This window comes from Sander lucioperca, chromosome 12 (assembly GCF_008315115.2).
Source record: "Sander lucioperca isolate FBNREF2018 chromosome 12, SLUC_FBN_1.2, whole genome shotgun sequence".
In the NCBI taxonomy this organism is placed as follows: Eukaryota; Metazoa; Chordata; class Actinopteri; order Perciformes; family Percidae; genus Sander; species Sander lucioperca.
In genome coordinates, this window is record NC_050184.1 from 5,597,012 (window position 1) to 5,620,562 (window position 23,551).

Consider the following 23,551-nt stretch of genomic DNA (forward strand, 5'->3'; position numbering starts at 1 on the left):
TGAAAAACGAATGGACGAATAATACAGAGGTTAGCTGTAACTGATGCCTGATTGGCTGAACTTTGTAGGGACACAGGTCTGTTGATTAAGACATATGGGCCTTTTTTCCTAAATGGAAATCACTTGCAGGTTTTATGATCTTGCACTGACGTGTGCCCATTAAAGTATAAAAATCACCTGGTGAACTCACCCTGGCTGCTCTGGACGAGTATGGATCATCAAACAAGGCCCAGACCTTTGGCTGCCAAACTTCGCAGCAGCCCCTCGACCTGTCGGGACAGTCCTCGATGCCGAACCGCCTCGGAATCTCTCTGTCGTCGTCAGTCTCCGGGTCCGGCGGTTCAAATGTCTCCAGAGCCTCCTCAGCGTCCCGGTGCTGCCGGTAGGTCATCCAGCAGCACGGCTCCACGTCGGTCTCGTCAATCCCCCAAAACGCCAGCTCCTCCTCGAAGAGCGGCCCACAGACGTCGGCCGGGCAGTGCAGCTTGCCGGTTCGGTAGTAGTTCAGCACGTAGGCAAAGATGCCCGGGTGTCTGTCGAAGAATAACTCGGCACTCGGGGGCGCAGCTTCCGAGTTGACCTGCAGATCCGGGTCTGCCAGCCATGCCAGGCGGGTGCCCGGCAGGGTCCTGAGGGTGCTCTTGTAGGTTTCATGTCGAGTGCCGCCCACGTTGATGATAATTTTGTCCGAGTCTTCCCCTCTGTACATCTCCTCCTTCAGACATGTTTTAGATGGAGGTTTGTTGCCTGACTTGCGCCCCCGGTAAGACGAAACGCACACCGAGCTTATCATTTAGAAGCAGGGACCTTCTGGCTGCTCGCCCTTCCGTTACAAGCTGGTGTCCACTCGTACAAAGAACTCAATAAATGAACGCAAAGTCCGCACTCATTTCAGACCCCACTCCAAAAATAACAGCATAACACGGTCCAAACAAAAAACAGCGTCAAAGTGAGACGCTCAATAAAAACCACCTGTTACAAAACTCCGTCTGTTGTCGCAACAAAACGCAGGTGGTAAGGCTCACTTAATGTGTGTTTTTTAAATGTTTTCGTCGAATAGATTGCACAATGTAACTTAGGCTAAATGAATGCTTCCAGATGTTGCACTTATTTCCGCTGGAAAACAAGTTGCAAAAAAAATAATTGGCAGTAGCCTAGCCTACGTGCCTATAAGGCTGAACCACTTAGCAAGTAATGTGTCACTCCTCACCCCCTTTTTTGACAAATGTTATCCAAATTATGCAACGCCAAAATGCACAACTATTCCTGACAACTTTTCTCTTCTCCACACAAGGAGGAAGCCTGACAATGATCCAGTCACGCATTTAATCGCGTTGAGATATTCCTCCAGTTCTCCCTGCTCAGCTCGCGTGCCAGATGTGGGGTTGTTTTCCAGCTGGGTATCTGTTGCTTTTTTCACAAGTAGCCTATCTTCCCTTAGCGACACAGCCCGGTTGGATGGTGCGTTCAACAACAGGCTCGGCAGTTTAACTCTTTGGCTGCTGGCGGAGGTTGGCGCATTATTGAACCACTCCCTCTAATCAGAACGTGTGTGTGTGTGTGTGTGTGTGTGTGTGTGTGTGTGTGTGTGTGTGTGTGTGTGTGTGTGTGTGTGTGTTTTAATATTTTACATATTCAGGTCTGCACTGGTACAGGTGTTTGATAGCCTATATGTTCACTCCTGCATGTGAAAATGTAAGGGGCATATTGGAGGCCTACTACTTGCACAAACTGAAGGACTAGGCTACCACTTTATATAGACAAAGTGCCCAGGCACTACTACAGTTAACATTTGCTGTTATTTTACTGTCATTTCCAGTAAAACCCCACGATTATCGTATTATTAAGCAACTACAAAGTGTGATCAAACAGTTAGCTTTCAGGCCTCAGTGTGTTTAAAGAACTCATGCTGACACAAACTTAGACTGCCACCTAGTGGATCATTCAGTGAACAGTTAGCCTGTTTGAAAAAACCATGAAGAAGTAAAGAATTATTTTGGTAAATTAACAGTTGATTTTAAATTTCTAACCTGGTAGTCTTCTTCAATCCCAACAATTCATCAGACTTAACGCAGCTCCTGATCTGGAGCAACAAAAGGCTTCATTCAACTTTTTTTCCACATATGCATTAAGCAAGTAGCTTAACATAGTCTAGGCCTAGGCTACTCCCCAACACCTGTAAACAGACTTTGATGTGTAAAATCAGTCAAGTTACCCTTTAAGTAATCTTTTGAATGCAATGCGTTCAATTGTATTTTTACACTGTGGTATTGCTACTTTTACCTAGAATACGTAAAGCAACCACTCCCTCCACCGCTGTTTGGAGTTAAAAGTGATCTTACTGGACCTCTGTTTCCCGCTCCTAATCTCATAATGCCACATTGGCAGCTAGCATAAAACACCCATAGAAATGAACACACCTGAAACTGTCAACAGTCAAATTGCATTGTGGGTAATGTAGGCACCAGGTTTCAGAGGAAGTAGAATACATGCAATAATAAATATCTGGATATAGGCTACTATAAAGTGCAACTCATGCAGAGTGGACCCTGTCAGTGTCAGATTTAAGACTTAAACTCCTGCGAACCATGCAGATGTTTTTACGTATGTTGCTTTCTTAGGACTGTGTGGGTCCTTACAAACTGCTCTTGATTGACATGTCCCCCACCCCTCTGTTGGTTTTGTGGGACCTGGTGAGGCGGGACAATTTAGCCTGTTATCAGTCTTGTATAGTTTGGTGGCATCACATAATTCCCAGCATAGCTCCACCCAATTTACACCTGACAACCAGATTATTGAAAACACCTGTGTAGGTGTGCAGAGCCTTAATTCACAAAGTATCTACAGCTGTCAAATACATGTAGTGGAGTAAAAAGTAAAATATTTTCTTCTGTAATGAAGTATAAATGAGCATGCAAGTGAAATACAAGTTAAAAACAGCTTGCTACTTTTAGTTGTAAAGTGTGTCTTATGTAATACACACATCTGTAAATTATAAATCATATTCAAAAACAAGAAAAAGGAAGATCACAGACAAAGGAATGGGTAGAAATAGAAGTATGGGGAAAAGTACCAATCAAGCATCTTTAGCAAAAACATTCCCTTATTGAAATGTTCTGCCCAGCATCAATATCAAGTATCAAAACATGTTGAAAAATGATTCCTGGAGGCTGGAGCCACATATTTGAAAGTAAACTTTCCAACCTCAAAATGTATTATTGGAATCAGCAGCCCAAGCCTGTCTGCAGAGTGAGTTTGATAAGTACCAGATCTAAAAAAATAAAATAAAATAAATAAATTGGTAGTCTAATTAGTAGAGCCTCACTAAATAAACCACAGACACTGAAGCTCACTTTTTGAATCATGTGTAAATTGTGCATTACAAGAACAAATTAAAGAGTTATAGTGTTTATTAGTATAACAAGCCAAGAAAATTAATGGTAACATTACATCATTGTTGGTACCAAACAACAGGGATACAGCCAAAGTATTTCTGTAAACAAAATGCTGACATCTGTGGTTTTAGTCCACTTCCTCAATAGTGGGGCCGTTGGAGCTGCCTCCTGCTTGGCTGCCGCAGCTTCCTGCCGGAGCTGCTCCCTGGTACAACTTGGTCACAACCGGCTTGCACACCTTCTCTAGTTTGTTCTGCTGATGCTCATACTCGTCTTTCTCTGCCATCTGGTTGTTCTCCAGCCAGGAGATCACCTGGTTGCACTTGTCAATGACCATCTTTTTATCCTCCTCGCTAATCTTTTCTTTCATGTTCTCGTCCTCGACACTGCTCTTCATGTGGTAGGCGTATGACTCTAGTGAGTTCTTTGCCGCAATCCTCTCCCTCTGCATGTCGTCGTCAGCCTTGTACTTTTCAGAGTCCTGTACCATCCGCTCTATCTCCTCTTTGCTGAGGCGGCCCTTGTCATTGGTGATGGTGATTTTGTTTTCTTTGCCGGTGCTTTTGTCGACAGCGGACACATTCAGAATGCCGTTGGCATCTATGTCGAAAGTGACCTCCACCTGTGGCACACCTCGGGGAGCGGGAGGGATTCCAGTGAGCTCAAACTTGCCCAAGAGGTTGTTGTCCTTGGTCATGGCTCTCTCACCCTCATACACCTGAATCAGCACACCTGGTTGATTGTCCGAATATGTGGAGAAGATCTGGGTCTGCTTGGAGGGGATGGTTGTGTTGCGTTTGATTAGAGGCGTCATAACTCCACCTGCAGTCTCAATGCCCAGAGACAGGGGAGCCACGTCCAGCAGCAGCAGATCTTGCACGTTCTCTGAAGTGTCACCCATGAGGATAGCAGCCTGGACTGCTGCACCATACGCCACAGCTTCATCTGGGTTGATGCTCTTGTTCAGTTCTCTGCCATTAAAAAAGTCCTGTAAGAGCTTCTGGATTTTTGGAATTCTTGTGGAGCCACCGACCAGGACAATTTCATGGATCCTGGACTTATCCAGCTTGGCATCTTGTAGAGCCTTCTCAACTGGCTCCAGTGTTCCCCTGAAGAGCTCGGAATTGAGCTCCTCAAAGCGGGCCCTTGTGATGGAGGTGTAGAAGTCAATGCCCTCAAACAGGGAGTCAATCTCAATGCTGGCCTGGGTACTGGAGGACAGGGTCCTCTTCGCTCTCTCACAAGCTGTACGCAGTCTCCTCACTGCTCTCTTGTTTTGGCTGATGTCCTTCTTGTGTTTTCTTTTAAATTCCTCTACAAAGTGGTTGACCATACGGTTGTCAAAGTCCTCACCGCCAAGGTGTGTGTCTCCTGCGGTGGCTTTCACCTCAAAGATGCCATCCTCAATGGTCAGGATGGACACGTCAAATGTGCCTCCACCGAGATCAAAGATAAGCACATTGCGTTCTCCTCTTTTACCTTTATCCAGGCCGTAGGCGATGGCTGCTGCTGTGGGCTCGTTGATGATCCTGAGAACATTCAGCCCAGAAATCACCCCGGCGTCCTTGGTGGCTTGCCTCTGGGAGTCATTGAAATAAGCTGGAACTGTGATGACTGCATTTGACACCCTCTGTCCCAGGTAGGCCTCAGCAATCTCCTTCATTTTGACCAGGACCATGGAGGAGATTTCCTCTGGGTAGAAGGCCTTGGCTTCCCCTTTATACTCCACCTGGACTTTGGGCTTTCCGTTATCGCTGATCACCTTGAAAGGCCAGAGTTTCATGTCGGACTGGACAACGGCATCGTTAAACTTTCTCCCGATGAGCCGTTTGGCATCAAACACTGTGTTGGTGGGGTTCATAGCGACCTGGTTCTTGGCAGCATCCCCAATGAGCCTTTCTGTGTCAGTAAAGGCCACATAGCTGGGAGTGGTCCTGTTGCCCTGGTCGTTGGCGATGATCTCCACTTTGCCATGCTGGAAAACCCCTACACAAGAATAGGTGGTGCCCAGATCAATGCCAATAGATACTCCCTTAGCTGAGGACATCTTGCTTGTTGCTTTACAGTTCCTAGAAAAATGGGGGAACAGCACATTTTAATTTTCTAATGCTACACATGAAAGCATTGATCACTGCAACTGAATATCACTCAAAATTACTAGATTGAGTGAGTCAGTAATACTGATAACATGTGTAGTGCCGCAATTTTTGTTCATCTAATTATCAGACAGAGACATATGTTAGTGGTGCAGTTAAAATTAAGTAAACACAGACTAAAAAAACATATTGTTGTGTGCATGGCAGTTTCATGGCATGTTTAATGTAGTTGCTCTACTACTAAAACATATATATATATATAAATACTAACTCTTATATATGTAATTAAAATAGATTTCCCTTATCTATTTGATTTATGTATTACCTAAATAAAAAAAAAGAATTCTATATTGAAAATGTCTCAGTAATTTTAACACCTTTTTCTATAATTAGATACTCAAATTCAACTATTTCTCTATTGCACTATGAAATCATCATTAATAAAGACATAATATAAAGCAGAATTGATACATTAGTACTGGTAAATTTGAATGTTATCCTTTAGGAAATAAGTGGATTAAACTAATGCCTGAGGATGAAAACCTACTCCATGAGAGATGTGATAAAATAAAACAATGGCACTGATGTTTCTATTTAATTTAGCCACAATGGGATAATAAATTGCTACAGTACTTACTTTCAGCGAAGAGCTCTCTGTTGCTTAAATATGTGAAGGATCTCAGCAGTCTCCTCGAGTAGTTTCCTTCGTGGCAGTTTTTGCCTCTATGTGGTTCTTCTTAAATGAATGCCTGGACTGACTCAGGCCCATTGCTTTTATAGTTACAAACAGGTTTCCAGAAGGTTCCCAGCCCCCCTCCTCCTCCAAGCTCAGTGACTCATCTGTTAATATTAGCAACTAATGCAGCTGGCCTGGTGCGAGAGAGCCGGTGAATATTCCAGAGTGGGACAGAAGTTTGACGCTCGGCCAGCAGGGCTGACGGCGAGGGAACACAATGTAGAGAATGTAGCAGCTTTAATTCCCCCAAATAATGAAAAAACACGTACTGTAACTACCCAACCACTGACCCTAAGGGGCCTCTCTGTTTCAGTTTTCTTGGTTTAAACACATTGACTTTTTTATGTTGAACTTTTCTCTGTTAAAAGAACTTGCTTTATTGCTGATTTAATGCATTATTTTACATACATAGAATACACTTGTGCATTTTTGATCACATGAAATTTTACTTTAGGTGACCCTATTGGATCAAATTAAGACAGCGACAATCTTATAGCAAACATAAAAGTCAAATATTTTTTCTCAACACATATTACACAATTAATACCAGAAGCCGTGGAAGGAGGACATTAAATGTACCACTAAGAGATGGTTTTACAAAAAAAAAGGAATGCTTATTTAATTCAGTGCTGATATTTACGTGTTGTCAATGATTTAAAAAGGCACATTCATATCATGGCCTTAAAGATATTATCCAGTCAAAACACTTTGTAACCCACGCTGCTCATCAGTGAGAATTTATGTGAGCAAATGGAAACTTGGTATAAAAAAAGGGAAGTTATAGTAATTTTAAAATGATTAACTCTTCAAGCCTTCAGTACTTCCTTTTTAGGAATGCGTACAGCCTGTTATCTTTAACATAACATCTTAATCTGTTGTTAGCACATAAAACATCTATTTGATTTAAATTTAATAAAGGAGAACCTGTGGGTGTTTTAACCAAGTCAGGAATTTAGAATGAACCCAGCCTTTCACAGGCTGTTATCAATTGTTATAATAAAGAACAAGTGCTATATTTCATCACTATACTTTGTTGTAATAAAAAGGGTGACTGGCTGATAACTTTTAGGGCATGTATGCAGATACCATTCAATGAGATTATTTAAAGCATGTATAAAAAACATTTCTAAAATAATGTATTTTATTACAGTTTGTTTTGGCTCAGCCCAAACCCTGTCTTGTGAAATGTACTAATACAAGCTTAATGTCATCAACACACAAAAAATACATGGTTTCTGTTCCATTCTTACAGCCATCATTTGGCACAGTGCGTAAATAGGGTGAACAAACAAATCAACAACTTTGTGATCTAGCAACAGAGGCGTTAGCAACTAAATAAGTACATACACATGAAAGCATGCAAGCAGGCTTTTTCTTTTTAACATTATACATTATGTTTCCTACATGTCTTATTTTTCATATTTAACACTATGTCTGAAGGGTTATTAATAAGTTACATTCAGCATCATTAAAATAATTCCTCCATTTTGTAGCAATTTAGAAAATAAAATAGATATCTCTGTTTATCCCAGGACAACTGTGTGTAATGGAACACAGCAACAGACACTCTCATTAATACCTGTGAACAGAATACACAGTGTTACTGTACACATGTGAACACATCATAAAAATATAGGAAATGCTAGACAATCAAAGATAATGAAAGATGCACAGTATATGGTGAAACCTACCTGTAATAATTAGGTTTGAAGGGGCCGTTCTTGTTCAGACCCATGTACTTGGCCTGCTCGTCAGAGAGCTCCGTCAGGTGGGCATCAAAGTTTGGTAGGTGCAAACTGGCCACATACTCATCTGGAGGAAAGAGACAGATTGGAAACTACACTTTCTGGAAAGATATTTGTTCTTGTGTGCATCACTTTTGGCCTAGTCTCGCTTTGCCAGACCCTCCTCCAAAGTGTGCTGGAGGAGGGTCTGGCTACTCCACATAGCATTTGGGGATGGGAGGAAAACGTGCTCTGGTTTATTGCCATTTCTTTAAACCAATCACAATCGTCTTGGGCAGTGCTAAGCACCGAAAAACAGCCACGGTGCTGCTGCAAAATAGGCTCAGAAGGAGGTTGTCTTGGTGGAACATGTGTGTACGTTTAAAAGTTGTTTTAATCATGCAACAGAAAACTCTGATTGGACAGATAGTCTAGCTAGCTGTCTGGATTTACCCTGCAGAGATCTGAGAAAAGGTTAACCATAGTCCTCATAAATCGACCCAGAGTTTAAAATGCCAACACATTCCACAACAAGGAAGCCCAAGGCAACGGATATCCGGCGTAAATGAGTGAAATCCGGCGGATTTTCCGGCCGCAATGGAGAAATCCCTGAAGTGGAGTAGACTACCTTTGGCCCACTGGATGGTGTAATTTTTTGGTCAAGTCACAAGGTGGTAACAATGAGCAACAAACTGGCACCATCTTTTTAAACTAATGTACATACATGAGCCAAGCTAATTTCTTTCTTACCCATCTTCTTAGGCAGCAGATACACATCCTGTTTGTAACGGCCCTCTGGAGCATTGAACAACTCAATCAGGGCCAGGGCCTACAGACAACACAGAGCACACAATGGTTGTAAGAACCACAATGAGGAAACTACATGTTACTACAGAACAGCAGGGTGGTGTAGTGAGAGGGGAAACTGCCCTCCAGGCCAAACTACTAACCTGAGTTGTAGCAGTGATGGACAAAACAAACGTAGGCACTGTGGAGCAGCTCAGATTTAAGAGGCGGCCCTGAAAAATAACATACAAATATGAACTGCACGGTAGAAATTGACACAAAAAAGTGACACAATAAGTGATAACATGAAAATATGCACTGTCTGAACGCAGGGCACACAGTAGCTGTTGGCTGACTTACAGTGACTCTTCATATTAATATTCAAACACCACAACATTTGACAATAAAATGCTTCTGAGCCCGGGTTAAATATGAGTTTATAGGCTAAGAGCGCAGGTTTAAAAGTAGTGTTAAAAGCCATTAGGTGTGATAAAACTAATCTTAAGATTTTAAGGGACACATTTTGTAAATATATAGTGCTGTAGAGGGACATTACCTCTGCCAGCAGAACAACCCTCTTTCCATCGGGCCAGATGATGTGGTCAACCTGAGAGCGCACCCTCTCCCAGGTCAGCTCCGGGCTGCGCAGACTTGCCTGAGCACATAAAAGACAGGTCAGTCCTACAACTGCATGACATAGAAATAGAATACAGGTAAAAGAACAGAGGTGAGAGGATTTCATGCAACACGAAGGGTGCTATTTATTTGTTAACATGTCCATGTAAAAAGCATACTAAAACATCAAGAGAATGCAAAAAAAGCAGAGCGGAACATAAAAGTAAAAGATGTAAAAAACAAACAAAAAATCTATCCAGTAGCATTCAGTCTAAAATATATAGCAATTGAGAAGGCATGTTTGTCAAAATAAAGTTGACATTTACAGAAGTAGGCTCTGGTCTACTGATGAAAGTATTGAAATATTGATACTGTATATTTAAAGTATTATGACTAGGTGTCTGGTGGGACATACCCCTGGAAAATATCCTGTATTTCAGTTTTTCTCCATTGTATACACACAAAAATGAAACTATGCAAACAGTTCTGAAGACTCATGTATCAACAACAAGACTCCAGACCACAGAAATAGAATGAGATTAATTATATTTCTATGGTCCAGACTGCTAAACAAACAAATTCTAAAATGCTGTGTGTGTGTGTGTGTGTGTGTGTGTGTGTGTGTGTGTGTGTGTGTGTGTGTGTGTGTGTGTGTGTGTGTGTGTGTGTGTGTGTGTGTTCTCAAAGTTAGAACACTCATATATTTAAAAAGACACATTACCACATCAATCTCAGTATTGGAGTGTCCCATATTGCAGACGATGCAGCCATTCTTCATTCGGTCAAGCTGTTCTCTGGTGACGACATTCTTGTTGCCTATTTTTTTTAAAAAAAATACAAATAAAAAAACAGTAATGTGATGTGTAAACAAAGTCACTGTGAGAGTAAGTACAAGTGAGAGGAAGTCAGAGTGCATCTGTTCAGGATGGATTTACAGCTACATGTAAATGGGATTGTGATTACGGACTAACAGACAGACACAAAAAACCCTTTAGCAGTCAGATATAAAGTCTGTTTGTGACCCAGAGACCTTAACTGGGATATTTAAATGAGCAGCTGAAAACACTGTGATTATCGAAGCAGAAGTAATGGATGTCCCCGCATGGGGCACAGTACCAGTGCAAGTTATCACCACGTCCATCTGCCGGATGACCTCACTCAGCTTTACCACTCGGAAGCCGTCCATGCTGTGTGGATACACAGGGAAGATCAGTTTAAGCAGCACAAACACTGTGAAAACAGCCTAAAACAAATTATAGTATTACACTGTCTTTTTCGGAATCACAGCTAATCTGATGCACAACATAGAGACAGTGGAGCACAACATAGAGCAGTGCTGAATGGCGATGGTAAGTGACTCACCATGCCTGCAGGGCACAGATGGGGTCAATCTCTGTGATGCACACAATGGCTCCAAGGGCCTTTAGAGCAGTGCAGCAGCCTTTCCCCACCTACACACCAAAGAAGAGTGCAATTGTTGTAAACAGAAATCTACAATACTGTATAATAATAATGTAAAAGAAGTTCTAATGCGCCAGTGAAAATTCTGTCATTCCATCAAAAGTGAGATTTTTTAAATCTGAAATCAAAGAATGATTCACCTCTCCATAACCACACACGACGACTTGTTTGCCTCCAAACATTATATCTGTGGTCCTCTTCAAGCTAGCAGAGACAAAATGACGCACCTTAATCCATCTGCACGACTCAAACACAGAAACACACACACACACACACAAAAGTGTTTGCAAACAATGGCTGGCTTTCTGGATGATTAAATTCTCCTCATCTCACCCATCCAGGATAGATTCACGGCAGCAGTAAAGGTTGTCAAATTTCTGCTTGGTGACTGAGTCGTTCACATTCATGGCAGGGACACACAGCTTGCCGGCCTTAGACAACTGGTACAATCTGAGAGGCACATGAGGAAACATGTTCAGGCACACACATGCACATATCCACACACAAACTGAGCTACAGTCCTGTGTGACCTTATGCTTTCCGGAGCATCTGGCTAATTGGTTCCATTGAGAGTTGCACATGCACAGCTGTTGTGACATGCAGTCCAGCTTTGTCATGTTTCTCAATTAGGCTCCAGGTCAAATCAGGCCAGTGACCTTTTCAATCAGTTCAGTTCCATACAGTGTCAGCGTGTCTAAATACTTCCATACAGTGTCAGCGTGTCTAAATACTACTATGACTTATATAACTGCTCTTAATGCTGTTTGTGCTGACACAGTATATATCATTCATCAGGACGCTTGGTTTGCTTCCAGCTCAGCTCCATCTAAAGGACAAAAGACTTCACGGAAAAGGATTTTAGAAGCAGCTTAATCTTAGTTAAAAAGCAGTGCAACAACAAATGGTCTTATTTTTAAAGATTATTTTTTGGGCTTTTCCGCCTTTAATTTTGACAGGACAGCTAGGTGAGAAAGAGAGGGGGAAGACATGCAGGAAATCGTCACAGGTCGGATTTGAACCCTGGACATCTGCGTCCAGGCATAAACCTCTCAGTATATGTGCGCCTGCTCTAGCCACTGAGCCAACCCGGCCACATGTCTTATTGGGTTTTTATTAGCTTTACTAGCTTCTGGTAATCAGAACTCCAGCAAGGCCAAATCATCTGTCAGAAATGCATCAGTTAAAAAAGCTGCTAAATTATATTATACAGCAAGTAGAACATTGCTAAAAGTCATGAAAACATGCTAAACATAAACTGCATTGACAGAAGATAAACAGCAGTCACAGAGTTAAACTACCTGAGAGTAAGTGGGATATACATTATGAAAAAGGATGAAAAATATTGATAAATGGCATATAATCTAACATGATCCACCTTTGTTTGCATTGGTAAACAGTTACTCTAAATCTCACATCCTTATTTATGAAGTGTGCATTGTTTTGTTGACCTCCTTTAGTTCAGTTTAGATTATCACTACTATATTTAGTGTTAATGGGAAACAAAATGACCATAAAATAACTCCCAGGGTTACTAATAACTCAAAAAATATTGCCACAGTCTTTATTATTTATAGTCCATTGTGGGCTGTCATAAGCTGTGTCACAGACACGTCAATGTTGTGATTTCTTGCAGGCCAAAATATCAATTATATTATTCTTACATTTTAGGCCATTAATGGCAACATTCATAGCTCTGGCCACCATCCACACTTTATTAATCAACATCAAAGAGTCCTTGTGTCTCAAATGGTGGCCAAAACTATAAAATCAGACACAAGGTGTACAAAAACATGTTTTCTTCCTTCCTTTAAAACCCCCAAACTCATCAAATCTAAGCCCCAGCTCACCTGTGCACTCCAGTGACACTCTCCTCTACGATGCCCCGGACCTTCTTGAAGACGCTGGGATACTTCTTGTACACCCAGTGGGTTAAGTCTCCGCCATCATCCAAGATCTAAGAAAAAAAACACAGCAGAGTTAACGACACGATAACCTCCACAGTTTATGATAACACAGTAGAGCCCAGGGACAGAACAAATACAAGATAAGAGTCTAAGATTGGTGTTAAATGTATCATGGGCAGGTTGATACCATGTTGGCCTGCCAGCCCTCCGTGTTGACACAGCGATCGATGCACCACCAGAAGTCGTCCTCTGACTCACCCTTCCATGCAAACACAGATACCCCTGCAGGAAACAAAACAAACCTAATGGTAAAGACAGACAGCAGAGGAGAGGAGGACTGGCCAGCTGCATGAGCAACAGGTCCATGTGGGGAACATTACACAGTGAATGCACATGCACAGATTGGTTGCTTTACAGGCATTAGGGTTCATACGAATGCTTCCACTATTAATATTATTCCAACAGATTTTCTAGTTATCAGAAATGTATGTTTTATATGTTAATTCACAAACCATAACTAAACTTATACTTAATAATACTTGATAATGGTGATTTGTTTTAACGCTGTAACGCAGGCCTTAAAGAGGAAAGGCTCTTACCTATTTCAGCGAGAGCAGCGGCCACCTCATTCTGAGTGGAGTAGATGTTGCAGGCAGTCCAGCGACATTGGGCCCCGAGGGCTACCAGAGTCTCGATCAGGACCTAAAAGGGAACGATACAGATACATGAACAGGTCGCAGAGGTAAAGAAGAGAAGGACAGAACAATCAGTGATCTGCAGCCAACAGACTGAGCGGACGTACTGCAGTCTGAGCAGTGATATGGGTACAGCCTACTATCTTCGCCCCAGACAGCGGTTTCTCCCCCTGGGCTCTCTTCCTCAAGGAAATCAGGGCAGACATGTCTGGGGAAAAACAGATTGAGCGCAAGTTAGTGGAAACTGAAAGGATGTAAACATCAGGTTTTGTTTTGGGAGAGAGAAGAATGATGGGACATTCTTAAAACAAAAATTAGCCCTTTCTACTAGGTGGATGTACTATAAAATGGAGACTGATTAAACAACAATGTCAGCGACAGCTGTTGCCACCCAAGCTTTAAGCCTAAAGAACACTCGTCAAGCACGGACGCCTTAGTATCACTCACATGGGCAATGTAAACAGCCAGAGACTGGGAGTAAACAAGAAAACAAAACACCTGAGATGGGAAAGGAGGTAAAGGAAGAAAATAAGTAAGAAGGGATGAATAGAACGAGCTCCGATCATGTTTCCAGAATAATATTGACACTGCCTCAGCCTTGGGTCATAAACTATTTTGAAATCAGGAGGAGGGGACCGTTATCAAATAGAGTCTAAGCAGCAAAACAGATGCCATGGGATATGTGTCTATGAAAGTCACAAAGTCACAACAGGTAGCAAAGCTCTCTTTGTATAAATGACAATAGAAGTAAGTGTCTTGTTCAACTGTGTCACAATAAAATCACAGAAATAATATATGAAACCAACTTTTAAGATTGATATAGCATGGACATGAGTTAAAGGGATTCCATAAGAGACCAAATAAAACAGAAATTCTCAAAAAAAAAAAAAAAAAAAAAAAAAAAAAAAAAAAATTTAAAAAAATGGGAAAGAAAATTTGTGCCCGTCAGGTCAGATTTACCTTGTTCTGCAATTTCAATTTCACGGCGGCCAAATTCGGCCTGCTTGATGTTCTTCACACAGAAGTCACTGCTGCCATTGGTGTTGACCTGCGCTTTGTCCCGGGGGGAGGTTTCATCATCGGAGCTGTCAGTGTAGGATGCAGCTGTGAAATGGAGAACTCAAAAGGTCACTATTGTGGAAAAGCATTCAAAAGAGCCAATTATGAAATATATACTTGAAATCCATCAGGTGTAGGGTGGAACTTGTGTTTGCATTGCGAGTGTGTGTGTGTGTGTGTGTGTGTGTGTGTGTGTGTGTGTGTGTGTGTGTGTGTGTGTATGTATGTATGTATGTATGTATGTATATATATATATATATATATATATATATATATATATATATATATATATATATATATATATATATATATATATATAGATATATATATATATATAACAAAACTATTACTATGAACATTTGTGAGTACAATGATCTTCAATGTCAACAGCAATCATTTATAGTCTGTGTAAATACAGCGGGTGTATTAACATCTCATGGAAGTGGAATGAAACTTTCAGGTGTGCAGTACCTGAGCTGTAGCTGTCTGTAGAGGACTGCGAGATGGACCGAGAGAGGGAGCGGCGGCCAGCCTTGGTGGGGTATTTGCTGAACTCTTGTTTGTCCTCAGTGTTCGCAAACTGGATCTGGAGAGAACCAGAACAAAGTGGTGCACAGCGTAAGCATAAAAGGCAAACTAAATCCAGATATTACTGACTTTTCTTCTGTCTGTCTGCACTGATTAAGTGTCAACAATGAAAGGAGCAAAGAAGACCGAAGAACATTAAGTACCATCATCATCACACATGAACACACTGTTATGTGCTTTAGGTCATCTGTTCACTCTTTTAGTTTATATTTGGAAACAATTTGTTTCAGGCACTGAAACTGTCCTTCTAAAAAGGTAAATCGCCTGAGTCTGTTACAACAAATCACAGGTGGATCAGGAAGAAGGGAGCTGATGTCTATTTTTAGATGCTCCCTCCTGCTCTGTTCAAAAACACAGGCTTCAGTTGATGGTGTGGTTCATCTTGTCAACCTGCCCCTTCAAAGGGCCCAAGATCAAAGACACAAAAACACATAAAGTGGATCAACAAACAGCTAGCTTGGCTATGTTGTAGACTAGCCTTTAACCAAAGATTAAAGTCTCAAATGTCCAGTATTTGGGGTTACTGTACCAAACCACAGACATTTTTTTTAATTCTATCATTCAGCTACTAAATACAGTAAAAAACAGCACTTCATGTGAATTTGGCAGGCTACAATTAGACTAAGGATCTGACAAATCCACTCAGTGTCATTTCAACACCCTAAAACTGTAACGGTCTGGCTGCACTAACAGACAACAACAGTCAGTTGTCAACATCAGGAGACCTAATCTAATAAACTGGGTAACTTAGGACAGTGGGAAGTTACTAGTTTAAGTCCAACAGAACTATGTAACTACATCAATCTTGCTAACAATTACAAATGTAGGGACAAGGACTGCAAATTAGCGGAGGCTAGACGTCAATAAAAACCTTGCATCTCTCACATTTGGTTGTGATAATGTTATAGGTAATGCCCCCTTTTAAATAAACAATAAATAGAAGTCAGAAACAATCCCAAAATAAACACAGAAATACTTTATTTTCACATATGTAGAAGCCCAGGTGGGCTGTATCTGTATTTTGCCTACACCTGGCACTGTAAATAAATAGGCCTGGAAGAAAGAGACAGGGACAGAGACAGAGGTAGATGAGTTATTCAGCATTTTACTTAAATAGGAAGTATGCAGGTGGGGTTCAGGTCTAAACCTCATACACGTCCTAAGTTTTAGAACCTATGGCTTTGACTTTCATTGATGTGTTCCAAAACTTAATATCGCATCTGGCAAACGCTTTCTGACGGCTGACGGCAACAGATCAACTACTGCAGGTTTAAGCGGCATTATCTTGCATAAAAGAAACGTTAGAACCAATGTTACCTTGATGCTGCTCAAGCCTGATAAGGTGTTGCACTCTCTCTCTCTCTCTCTCAAATCACAATTACAGCTATCTTGGTAGCTTAGTGGAAAGTGTGCTGGATCAAATCCAAGCTCAAACTTTGTCTTTCTCACAACACTGTATAATGTCATAACATCGTAAAATATCATGCAGTGAGGGCCGGACTTTCAACATGAATGTTGAAGTCTGTTGAGTGAAAATGTCTTAGAGTAAGTTTTCAGAATATTAATGTTTTTGTATTGATTGTTTACATGTGCTTTTATGGGTGGAGGATGCTCAAACCCCTGAAACCCATTCAAAGACCTTCTTGATGTTTAGACTTTCTAATTCCTGATCATTTGACTTTTACAAAATGTTTTTAACGGCAGTGTTAAAGTTCAAGGTTATATAGTCAATTGTCTGTGCTATCCTTACATGTCTACACATCTTTGTTCTCCTCCTCAAACACTTGCTTTGTCTCCGTGATAAATCCATTCAAATATTTTCATTCTTTGTGACACAGCGGTGGGATTTCCTTGTTCTCTTATTTTAAATGTCCATAGAATGTGTTTGGACTGAAAATGAACGAGCAGGCCAGCAGAGTTGACACAACACACAGCTGATAAATCCAGAAACACACACAAATGCCAGACTAACAACAATGAGTTGGGTAACATTTGAGTGGGATGTCTTATAGGTGAAGCTTTGTGTCAGTGATTATAGCACTGAAGAGTAATGGCATTAAAGCAATATTTAATGTAAAGAAATTATTTTCACTGTCAAAACATAATACTGAGAGGAGTGTAAGCTCACAGCTGGGTGAAACTAGCATGCATGACTCAAGTTACCTGGTAGTCACCACACAAATGTTAGCGGAAGTCGAGGCTGACTGAATTGGGTTCATACGGCCAGCACCAACATCATTTCCCCTAAATGATCCCTAAGGAAAATAGCTTAACACAACCATAATACTTCTGCCTTATATGAAACGAAATGGCTGTTTTCACCTACAATTTCAAAAATGTTAGTGCTATGTCATTCATTTAAAATAAAAGTAACTGTAGCAGAAATGTCTAAAACAGTAGTAACTTGATTCACTGAGTGTTTGTATCTGGCAAACCCTCTTTCCATGAGCAGTGACACCTTCAACATCTATTGTGTCAAGAAACTCAAGAAGCTTGTGAGACAGTGTGAACCGAGGAGATCTCTGCATGTCTCCGTTTTCACAATTGAGAGTGTGCTCTGTCTCATACACTTGCAAAATGTTTGCTTTGCATCAGTTTCGGCAGAGTCTCTTCAATTCCTTCGTTGTTCTTTTCCTAAATTCATAGACATCGAAATCAGAGATTCCTACTCTTGTGGTTACAGCAGTAACGAAAACAAGAGGCTAATCTGATTCATTATTAAGACAGCATTTTGTTTCTGCTATACTCTTACACAGTAAACTATCCCACAGGTGAGCTTTATGAGTAACCACAGCCTTTTGAGGAGAAGATTGTACTTTTAACTGCATTTCAGCTGAACATTTGTGTTGCAAGTAAAAGAGAAAACACTTCTGTGTGGTCTGCATTGTTGCATAAGATAAAGAATACTGCAAAAAGAACTTATGACATGACAAAGGTAACTCTTGCACATCTGTGTGTGGGATATACAGTATCTTTAAGAATAAGTGTGCTGGATGAGTTCCCGGTGATACATTAGTAGCAACTCACCCTTTCTCTCCCGTGCCCATGTTTGTGTGCCATGGCTGCCAGTCACCCTTCAGTTTTCCAGCCTACTTCACTGTGCCTGTGTGTCCTCTGTGTGATGGTAAAGTACTAGGTGTCCCTGATGCTATTATCCCAGAACACTCCCAGGCAGAGCCAGGGGGCGGTTCCCTTCTATTACCATGATTTCTAATGGCCAACCTGAAGAGAGTCAGAGAGAGAGAGGCCTAGTGAGAAAGGGAAGGTCGATTCCCACTGAGCCGCTTTCTCTCTCTCTCGATTTCTCTGGTTCTGCCCTTGACAATCAGCTGCTAGAGTCAGTAGGTTGTATTTTATGCTCTTTTTTTAAGTGCTAAGACAGCTATGTAATGTCGGAAGATTCAAATATGTTCATATACACAAGCAAGAAATAAGAACAGAAAAAACACATATGCACAGACAAAAAACACTTCTGCTGCAGCTTTTACTTTCATGGTGTACTCATGATGTGGAGTACTGAAAGGGGATAGACAAGAGGAATTAAACCCTGTTTCCATTAGCCTTCTGCTGCATCAATAAGCAGCCCATCCAGTCCCATCCTCCAGCTAAAAATACCCTTTTTCTCCTGATAGCAGGCCAGGTCACAGACTTAAGCTGTGGTGTGACTGTCAGCTGGCTGTAAAGGCTTCAATGTGGGCCTGGCATACGGTGACATTAACTACTTAGTGCTCTACACTGCCATCTAACTGAGAAGAAATACAGTCTAATCCACACAGATCTTTGTATACTGACAGTGGTCCCATTCAACAAGTCAAAGACAGAAGGCCTGAAGTACTCATGGTACATAGACAGTAAAGCAGGTAAGTTCCTCAGACAGCTTTAGCACTTCCTTTGGTCTGCAAAGGCGCCTGTTTAGAACAACGCATGCATGACGGATTACACAGTGTTGTGAAAAAAAACATGCTAATCCTTCCTATGCGACCTTTAGCAAAAACTATAACTTGTACTTATTACCATACACCTAAATCGTCAATGAATATACATCAAGATAATCCACAAGCATATTTCATAATCAGACACAAGGGAATGCAAGTCTATACCATCTACAATATCAATATAATTTTGTTTAAAAAAAAATTAAAATAAGAAAGCAGCAGAATGCTGATAACAAATACTGTAGTTAAACTAGAGAAATCCTTTTTAAATACCAAAAGGCACAACTGAGAACACAGCCGGAGAATGATGAAACTAGTCAGTATGGATGTGTTATATTTCTCAGCTTATGGTGACTTTTCCCTCAATGTTAATATGGGGTCCCACGGTGGAACAAACACAGTACTTTACTTGTGTGGACTATGTCAGACTGAGTGTCAATAAATTAGAAAGAAACTGATGTTAATATTCTTTTTTAAATATAGATGGATTTAAAGCAGTGGCAATTCCTACACGTACTGTATGGGCTTTAAGTTTGTATTTTTTGTCTCGGAGTTTAAGTTTTTTCCAAAATGTCTGAGGCTGAGGTGAGTGGATTTCTTTTCATATCATTTACTGTACATTTACACACCTTTAAACCTGCCAAGGGAAAACAAAGTCTGCATTTGACCTTCACAAATCTGTGTCATAATGTTGGCAGACAAACACGACGAGATAGTAAAAATAAGGTATGGACGTTTGTGAGAATCTATGCAAAACAGTCCACAGGGATCAGATAAAAATGATAATGATGCACGAACAAATTCACAGTGACACACACACACACACACACACACCTCACTCTCATCAGCTTCCCAAAGTACCCAAAAGCCCCTTCTAAGAAGAAGCTCTATATTTGGCAGTCGTGGATTCATTCCCGACATCCTGAGTAGACACACACACACACACACACACACACACACACACACACACACACACACACACACACACACACACACTTCATTTTGTAGCATTGATTGGTTTTGTTCACAGCACCTCTCAGTATTGTGTGACATGCACCAACCTCCTAACTTCAACAGACGTCCAACTCTTTTTGTCGTGTGATATTTTCTGGGGTTTTAATTAGTTTCATCTTTTTTTTTGCCCCAATCATTTGCAGTATTTATTTTACTTATGTATTTCTTACATTCAAACCGGCGGCTCTGTTTGACACAGGGCTCTCATATTTGTTCATAATACACTGCTTTGTTTTCATAAGCAGAGTGCACATTCCTACCATCCATGTTTTCAATCAGGCTCCCTGGGGCGACTCGCAGTCCACACATTATTGCCTTGACAGACAGGGGGTCTGAGCTAAAATTCTGAAGTCTGTGAGCCCCGCTGCTGGGAAAATAGATTTTTTTTTTTTATTATTTTGTCCACCTCTTTCTACTTTGATGCAATAAAATCACAAAAGCAGCTACGCAGGCACGACATATCATTTTGAATAAACACTACTGACTAGTAGCAATTATGGTACATCCTACATTACATTATAACATATTAGCCAAATAGTAAAAGCCAGTTTGGTGAAGCTGACAATTTGTAGTTTTGTTGAGACTGAAGAGATGTTAATTCAAGTTTATGGTGATTTTTAAGGCGGTTTGTTGGTTTTTGTTTATTTAACAGGGACCCTACCAGATAAGCATTGTTAAACAGGACAAGCAATGCAACAGATCTAATGTATATCGGAGTGAAGCTAATTTGCATGCCCCATTAAAACGGTGATGGGCTGCTTGTGAGTAGTTGCCTTCCACTGCAACTTTCTTGTGCTGGGTGCATGTCATCATGACTTCTGAGATTAATCAATTTACAATATGTCATCATTCTGCAATGCCTGTGACTGATTTATACTCCTATAATTCAAACAACTATTGTAAATCACAACTAAACGAGCCAATGAGTCACATTAATCTGAACACCAATTGGCAATGTGTTTAACAGAGGTCTGATGATCACCATTTGAATAGGGTTTTAAGGCATCGTCAGGCAACGTACAGAAGTATAACAATTTCACAAACATCCCAAATTGTGTAATGAGCTGAAGGAATCATGATTAAAAAAAAGCAAACAGCATGGTTACATGAAGTTCAGCCGTCGGTGCCAGAAAAGCAGTTGTGTCAGTCACACATGCGTAATTATTTAATGTGTCATGTAGAACCCGACCAATACTGAATTTGTGAGGCTAGTATCAAGCAGTGATAGTAAACATAGTAATACATTTTGCACAGCCTCAGTGGAAATAAAATACATATAAATATCTATGAATAAAAAACAAATTAATAACATTTGACGATAGCTGCTGACATACATGCCAGTATACTTACCAATATTTTTATATACAGGCCATAATATTGAAACACACTGCTGGATCAGTTGTGTCAAACACAGACAGAATGCACCAGTAAGTAGGACAAGCATAACAAGTTGGAGGTCACCTTGAGGGTTAGAAAAATGCTATACAATTGAGTTGGCAAACTTGACAATATTATGGTATCAAAAAGTTCTGAGAAAAAAGAAGCCCTCAATCCACTGTCTGTTCCATGTTTATCCTCTGCCTGTTGCCAGCTGTTACACACAGCGTTGGATCTGTAATCATATGAGCAGCCACCTCAAGGGAGTCTTTCATTGTGATGTTCTGTGCTGCTGAAGAAATTCAACACATTTTCTCCCAGGTGCACCTTTTGCTGCTAATACATTTATATCATGCTGTTGTTATTACTAGTAATGATGATGGCCACACACACACACACACACACACACACACACACACACACACACACACACACACAAAGTCCAGACTTATAACATGAACACAAGGAGGATGAGTTTACTAGGTATAGGCATAGACATGATTCATTTTTAGAAATGAAATGCACGACCCTACACCTTCAAGGAATTCAAAGTTCTGTGACTGCAATTTATAGCGGATTGAAATTATTCTGATAGCAAAGCCTTCAGAAGAATATGTAGTGTGCAAACCCCTTGTGTTGGTATGTTAGGCCATGTATTACTTCACTTTGTACAGGCCTGGAATCAGAGATTTAAGAGCTCAACTTGGCTTTTAGCTGTTTCCTGTCTACAGGAAGTTGGCATTATGTAGACATTGTGATTTAAACAAACAGGAGGGCCCAATGAAGGCAGATTTTCAACAATAATCCAGTCTAGATGAAAGCTCATTTGAAATGATAAATTGCAACCTCAGTAATAATAACATACTAACAGCAGTATTTAGACAAATACCACATGTAAAACAGTGAAGCAAAGCTTTTCTTTGTGGCCTTTACTTCTCAGATTCTTTAGTCGAATGGTACATTTTATTTTTCACTTCGCAGCTTGGCGTGGGATGGAGGAATCCCTCAGTGACACTGCAGCATCACGCAACAACGCATCAGAGCTCCATTAACCTCCCTGCTGTCTCTTATAAATACTTGATAAATTCACACACAGTAGCCTACATTTCTTGGCCTTGCTGTGCAGTAGTACATCATTCACTGCAGTAGGCCTACAATGCGTACCAAAGTGGATTTATGTGCCTGCCTACAGTACACGCAGTCTCTTTGCCCCTGTGGCAGTGAGTGATGGCGAGCATCACGGTTCTTACCTTCTTGACAGATTTCAGAGTGGGGACTGCGGTGAACGCTGCGGAAGGCATTTCCCCAACGTTCATATTCACATCACTGCTGTTCTTGCTGACAGTCAACGCTGAATATTTTTCCGCAACGTTTTCGGTCTCTTTGACATATTTCGTGGCTTGTTTCACCTCCGCCTTGCTGTCCACAACCGAGTCGGTCATTGCATCCAGGAGATGTTGAGGCTGTTACTGGAGAAAAAAAGCCGCCGGGTTCCGAATTGAGTTCAGACTAACGTTAGCGTTAAGTTAGCTTTGTCCGTCGTCTTCCTCCTTATGCTTCGTGGCTTAAAATGACCGAACCGTCGCTGAAGCACTTCCACGCGGAGCAATAAATACACTAGCTACTTTAAGAGAGACTAACCTCTTCTCTATCTTCACTTATTTCTTAAAAGAGCGGCACCGACACTTGTTTCAGTCCTCCAGGTCTGCTGTCATCCACAGACAGCAACATTTCGAAGGGAGGGGGGAGGGTTGATGAAGCTGTCACCTGAACAAGTAGCTAGGCAGTGTGTAGGCGGTGATCATGGAGAAGTAACGACTGAAGCTCGTTTCTCAAATCAGGAGTAGCGCTAGCTTAGGTTCATTACATTAAATTAACTCGTTACTACTTGTCAGTCGAAGCAAGTAGTGGTGTAGCCTACATGTTCTGTTTCAATAGCTGCTGTCGGGGAGGCTGCGTACAAGTCCCGCCTCCTTCGCTATGATTGGCTGACCGTGGGCCAACGTCTGTAATCTGCGGTGTCTGATTGGCAGAGCTTGTTCGGGACAGCGTTTAACCTGGGTTTAGGGTAAAGACCACATTATTCTCGTTACATATCGAAAATAAATAAAATTAATTAATGTAAAACTGTAACAGTACTGTACTTAAGAACCATTTTGAAGTACT

At 41.1% G+C, this 23,551-nt stretch overlaps 3 protein-coding genes across 6 annotated transcripts in view; all 3 read right to left on the bottom strand.

Moving 5' to 3' along the window:
* The window catches only part of kcnc4 (potassium voltage-gated channel, Shaw-related subfamily, member 4), a 29,123-nt gene extending 27,572 nt beyond the window's left edge, over nt 1-1,551 (bottom strand). The window contains exon 1 of the mRNA XM_031286763.2: nt 191-1,551. Coding sequence (XP_031142623.1) covers nt 191-793 — 603 coding nt within the window. The 5' untranslated portion in view covers nt 794-1,551. The remainder of the gene's footprint in view (nt 1-190) is intronic.
* Nucleotides 1,552-3,400: 1,849 nt separating this feature from the next.
* On the bottom strand, nt 3,401-6,326 carry hspa1b (heat shock protein family A (Hsp70) member 1B). The gene is made up of 2 exons (XM_031286340.2): nt 6,129-6,326; nt 3,401-5,464 (listed from the first exon to the last, which is right to left on the bottom strand). Exon 2 carries the CDS (start codon nt 5,440-5,442, stop codon nt 3,523-3,525), a length of 1,920 nt encoding a protein of 639 aa, XP_031142200.1. The 5' UTR covers nt 5,443-5,464; nt 6,129-6,326; the 3' UTR covers nt 3,401-3,522.
* Nucleotides 6,327-6,579: 253 nt separating this feature from the next.
* On the bottom strand, nt 6,580-23,321 carry ahcyl1 (adenosylhomocysteinase-like 1). Of its 4 annotated transcripts, none has more exons than XM_036008080.1 (17): nt 23,153-23,321; nt 14,943-15,057; nt 14,373-14,516; nt 13,520-13,620; nt 13,317-13,419; nt 12,905-12,999; nt 12,661-12,767; nt 11,147-11,263; nt 10,954-11,017; nt 10,715-10,803; nt 10,469-10,539; nt 10,074-10,168; nt 9,294-9,392; nt 8,902-8,970; nt 8,702-8,780; nt 7,919-8,039; nt 6,580-7,806 (listed from the first exon to the last, which is right to left on the bottom strand). In XM_036008080.1, exons 4-17 carry the CDS (start codon nt 13,616-13,618, stop codon nt 7,800-7,802), a joined length of 1,215 nt encoding a protein of 404 aa, XP_035863973.1. In that variant the 5' UTR covers nt 13,619-13,620; nt 14,373-14,516; nt 14,943-15,057; nt 23,153-23,321; the 3' UTR covers nt 6,580-7,799. The 4 variants fall into 4 exon arrangements, with proteins under 4 accessions (XP_035863973.1, XP_031142201.1, XP_031142203.1 ...); XM_031286341.2 differs by lacking the exon at nt 23,153-23,321 and adding an exon at nt 22,636-23,135; XM_031286343.2 differs by lacking the exon at nt 23,153-23,321 and adding an exon at nt 18,087-18,295.
* Nucleotides 23,322-23,551: the final 230 nt, after the last annotated feature.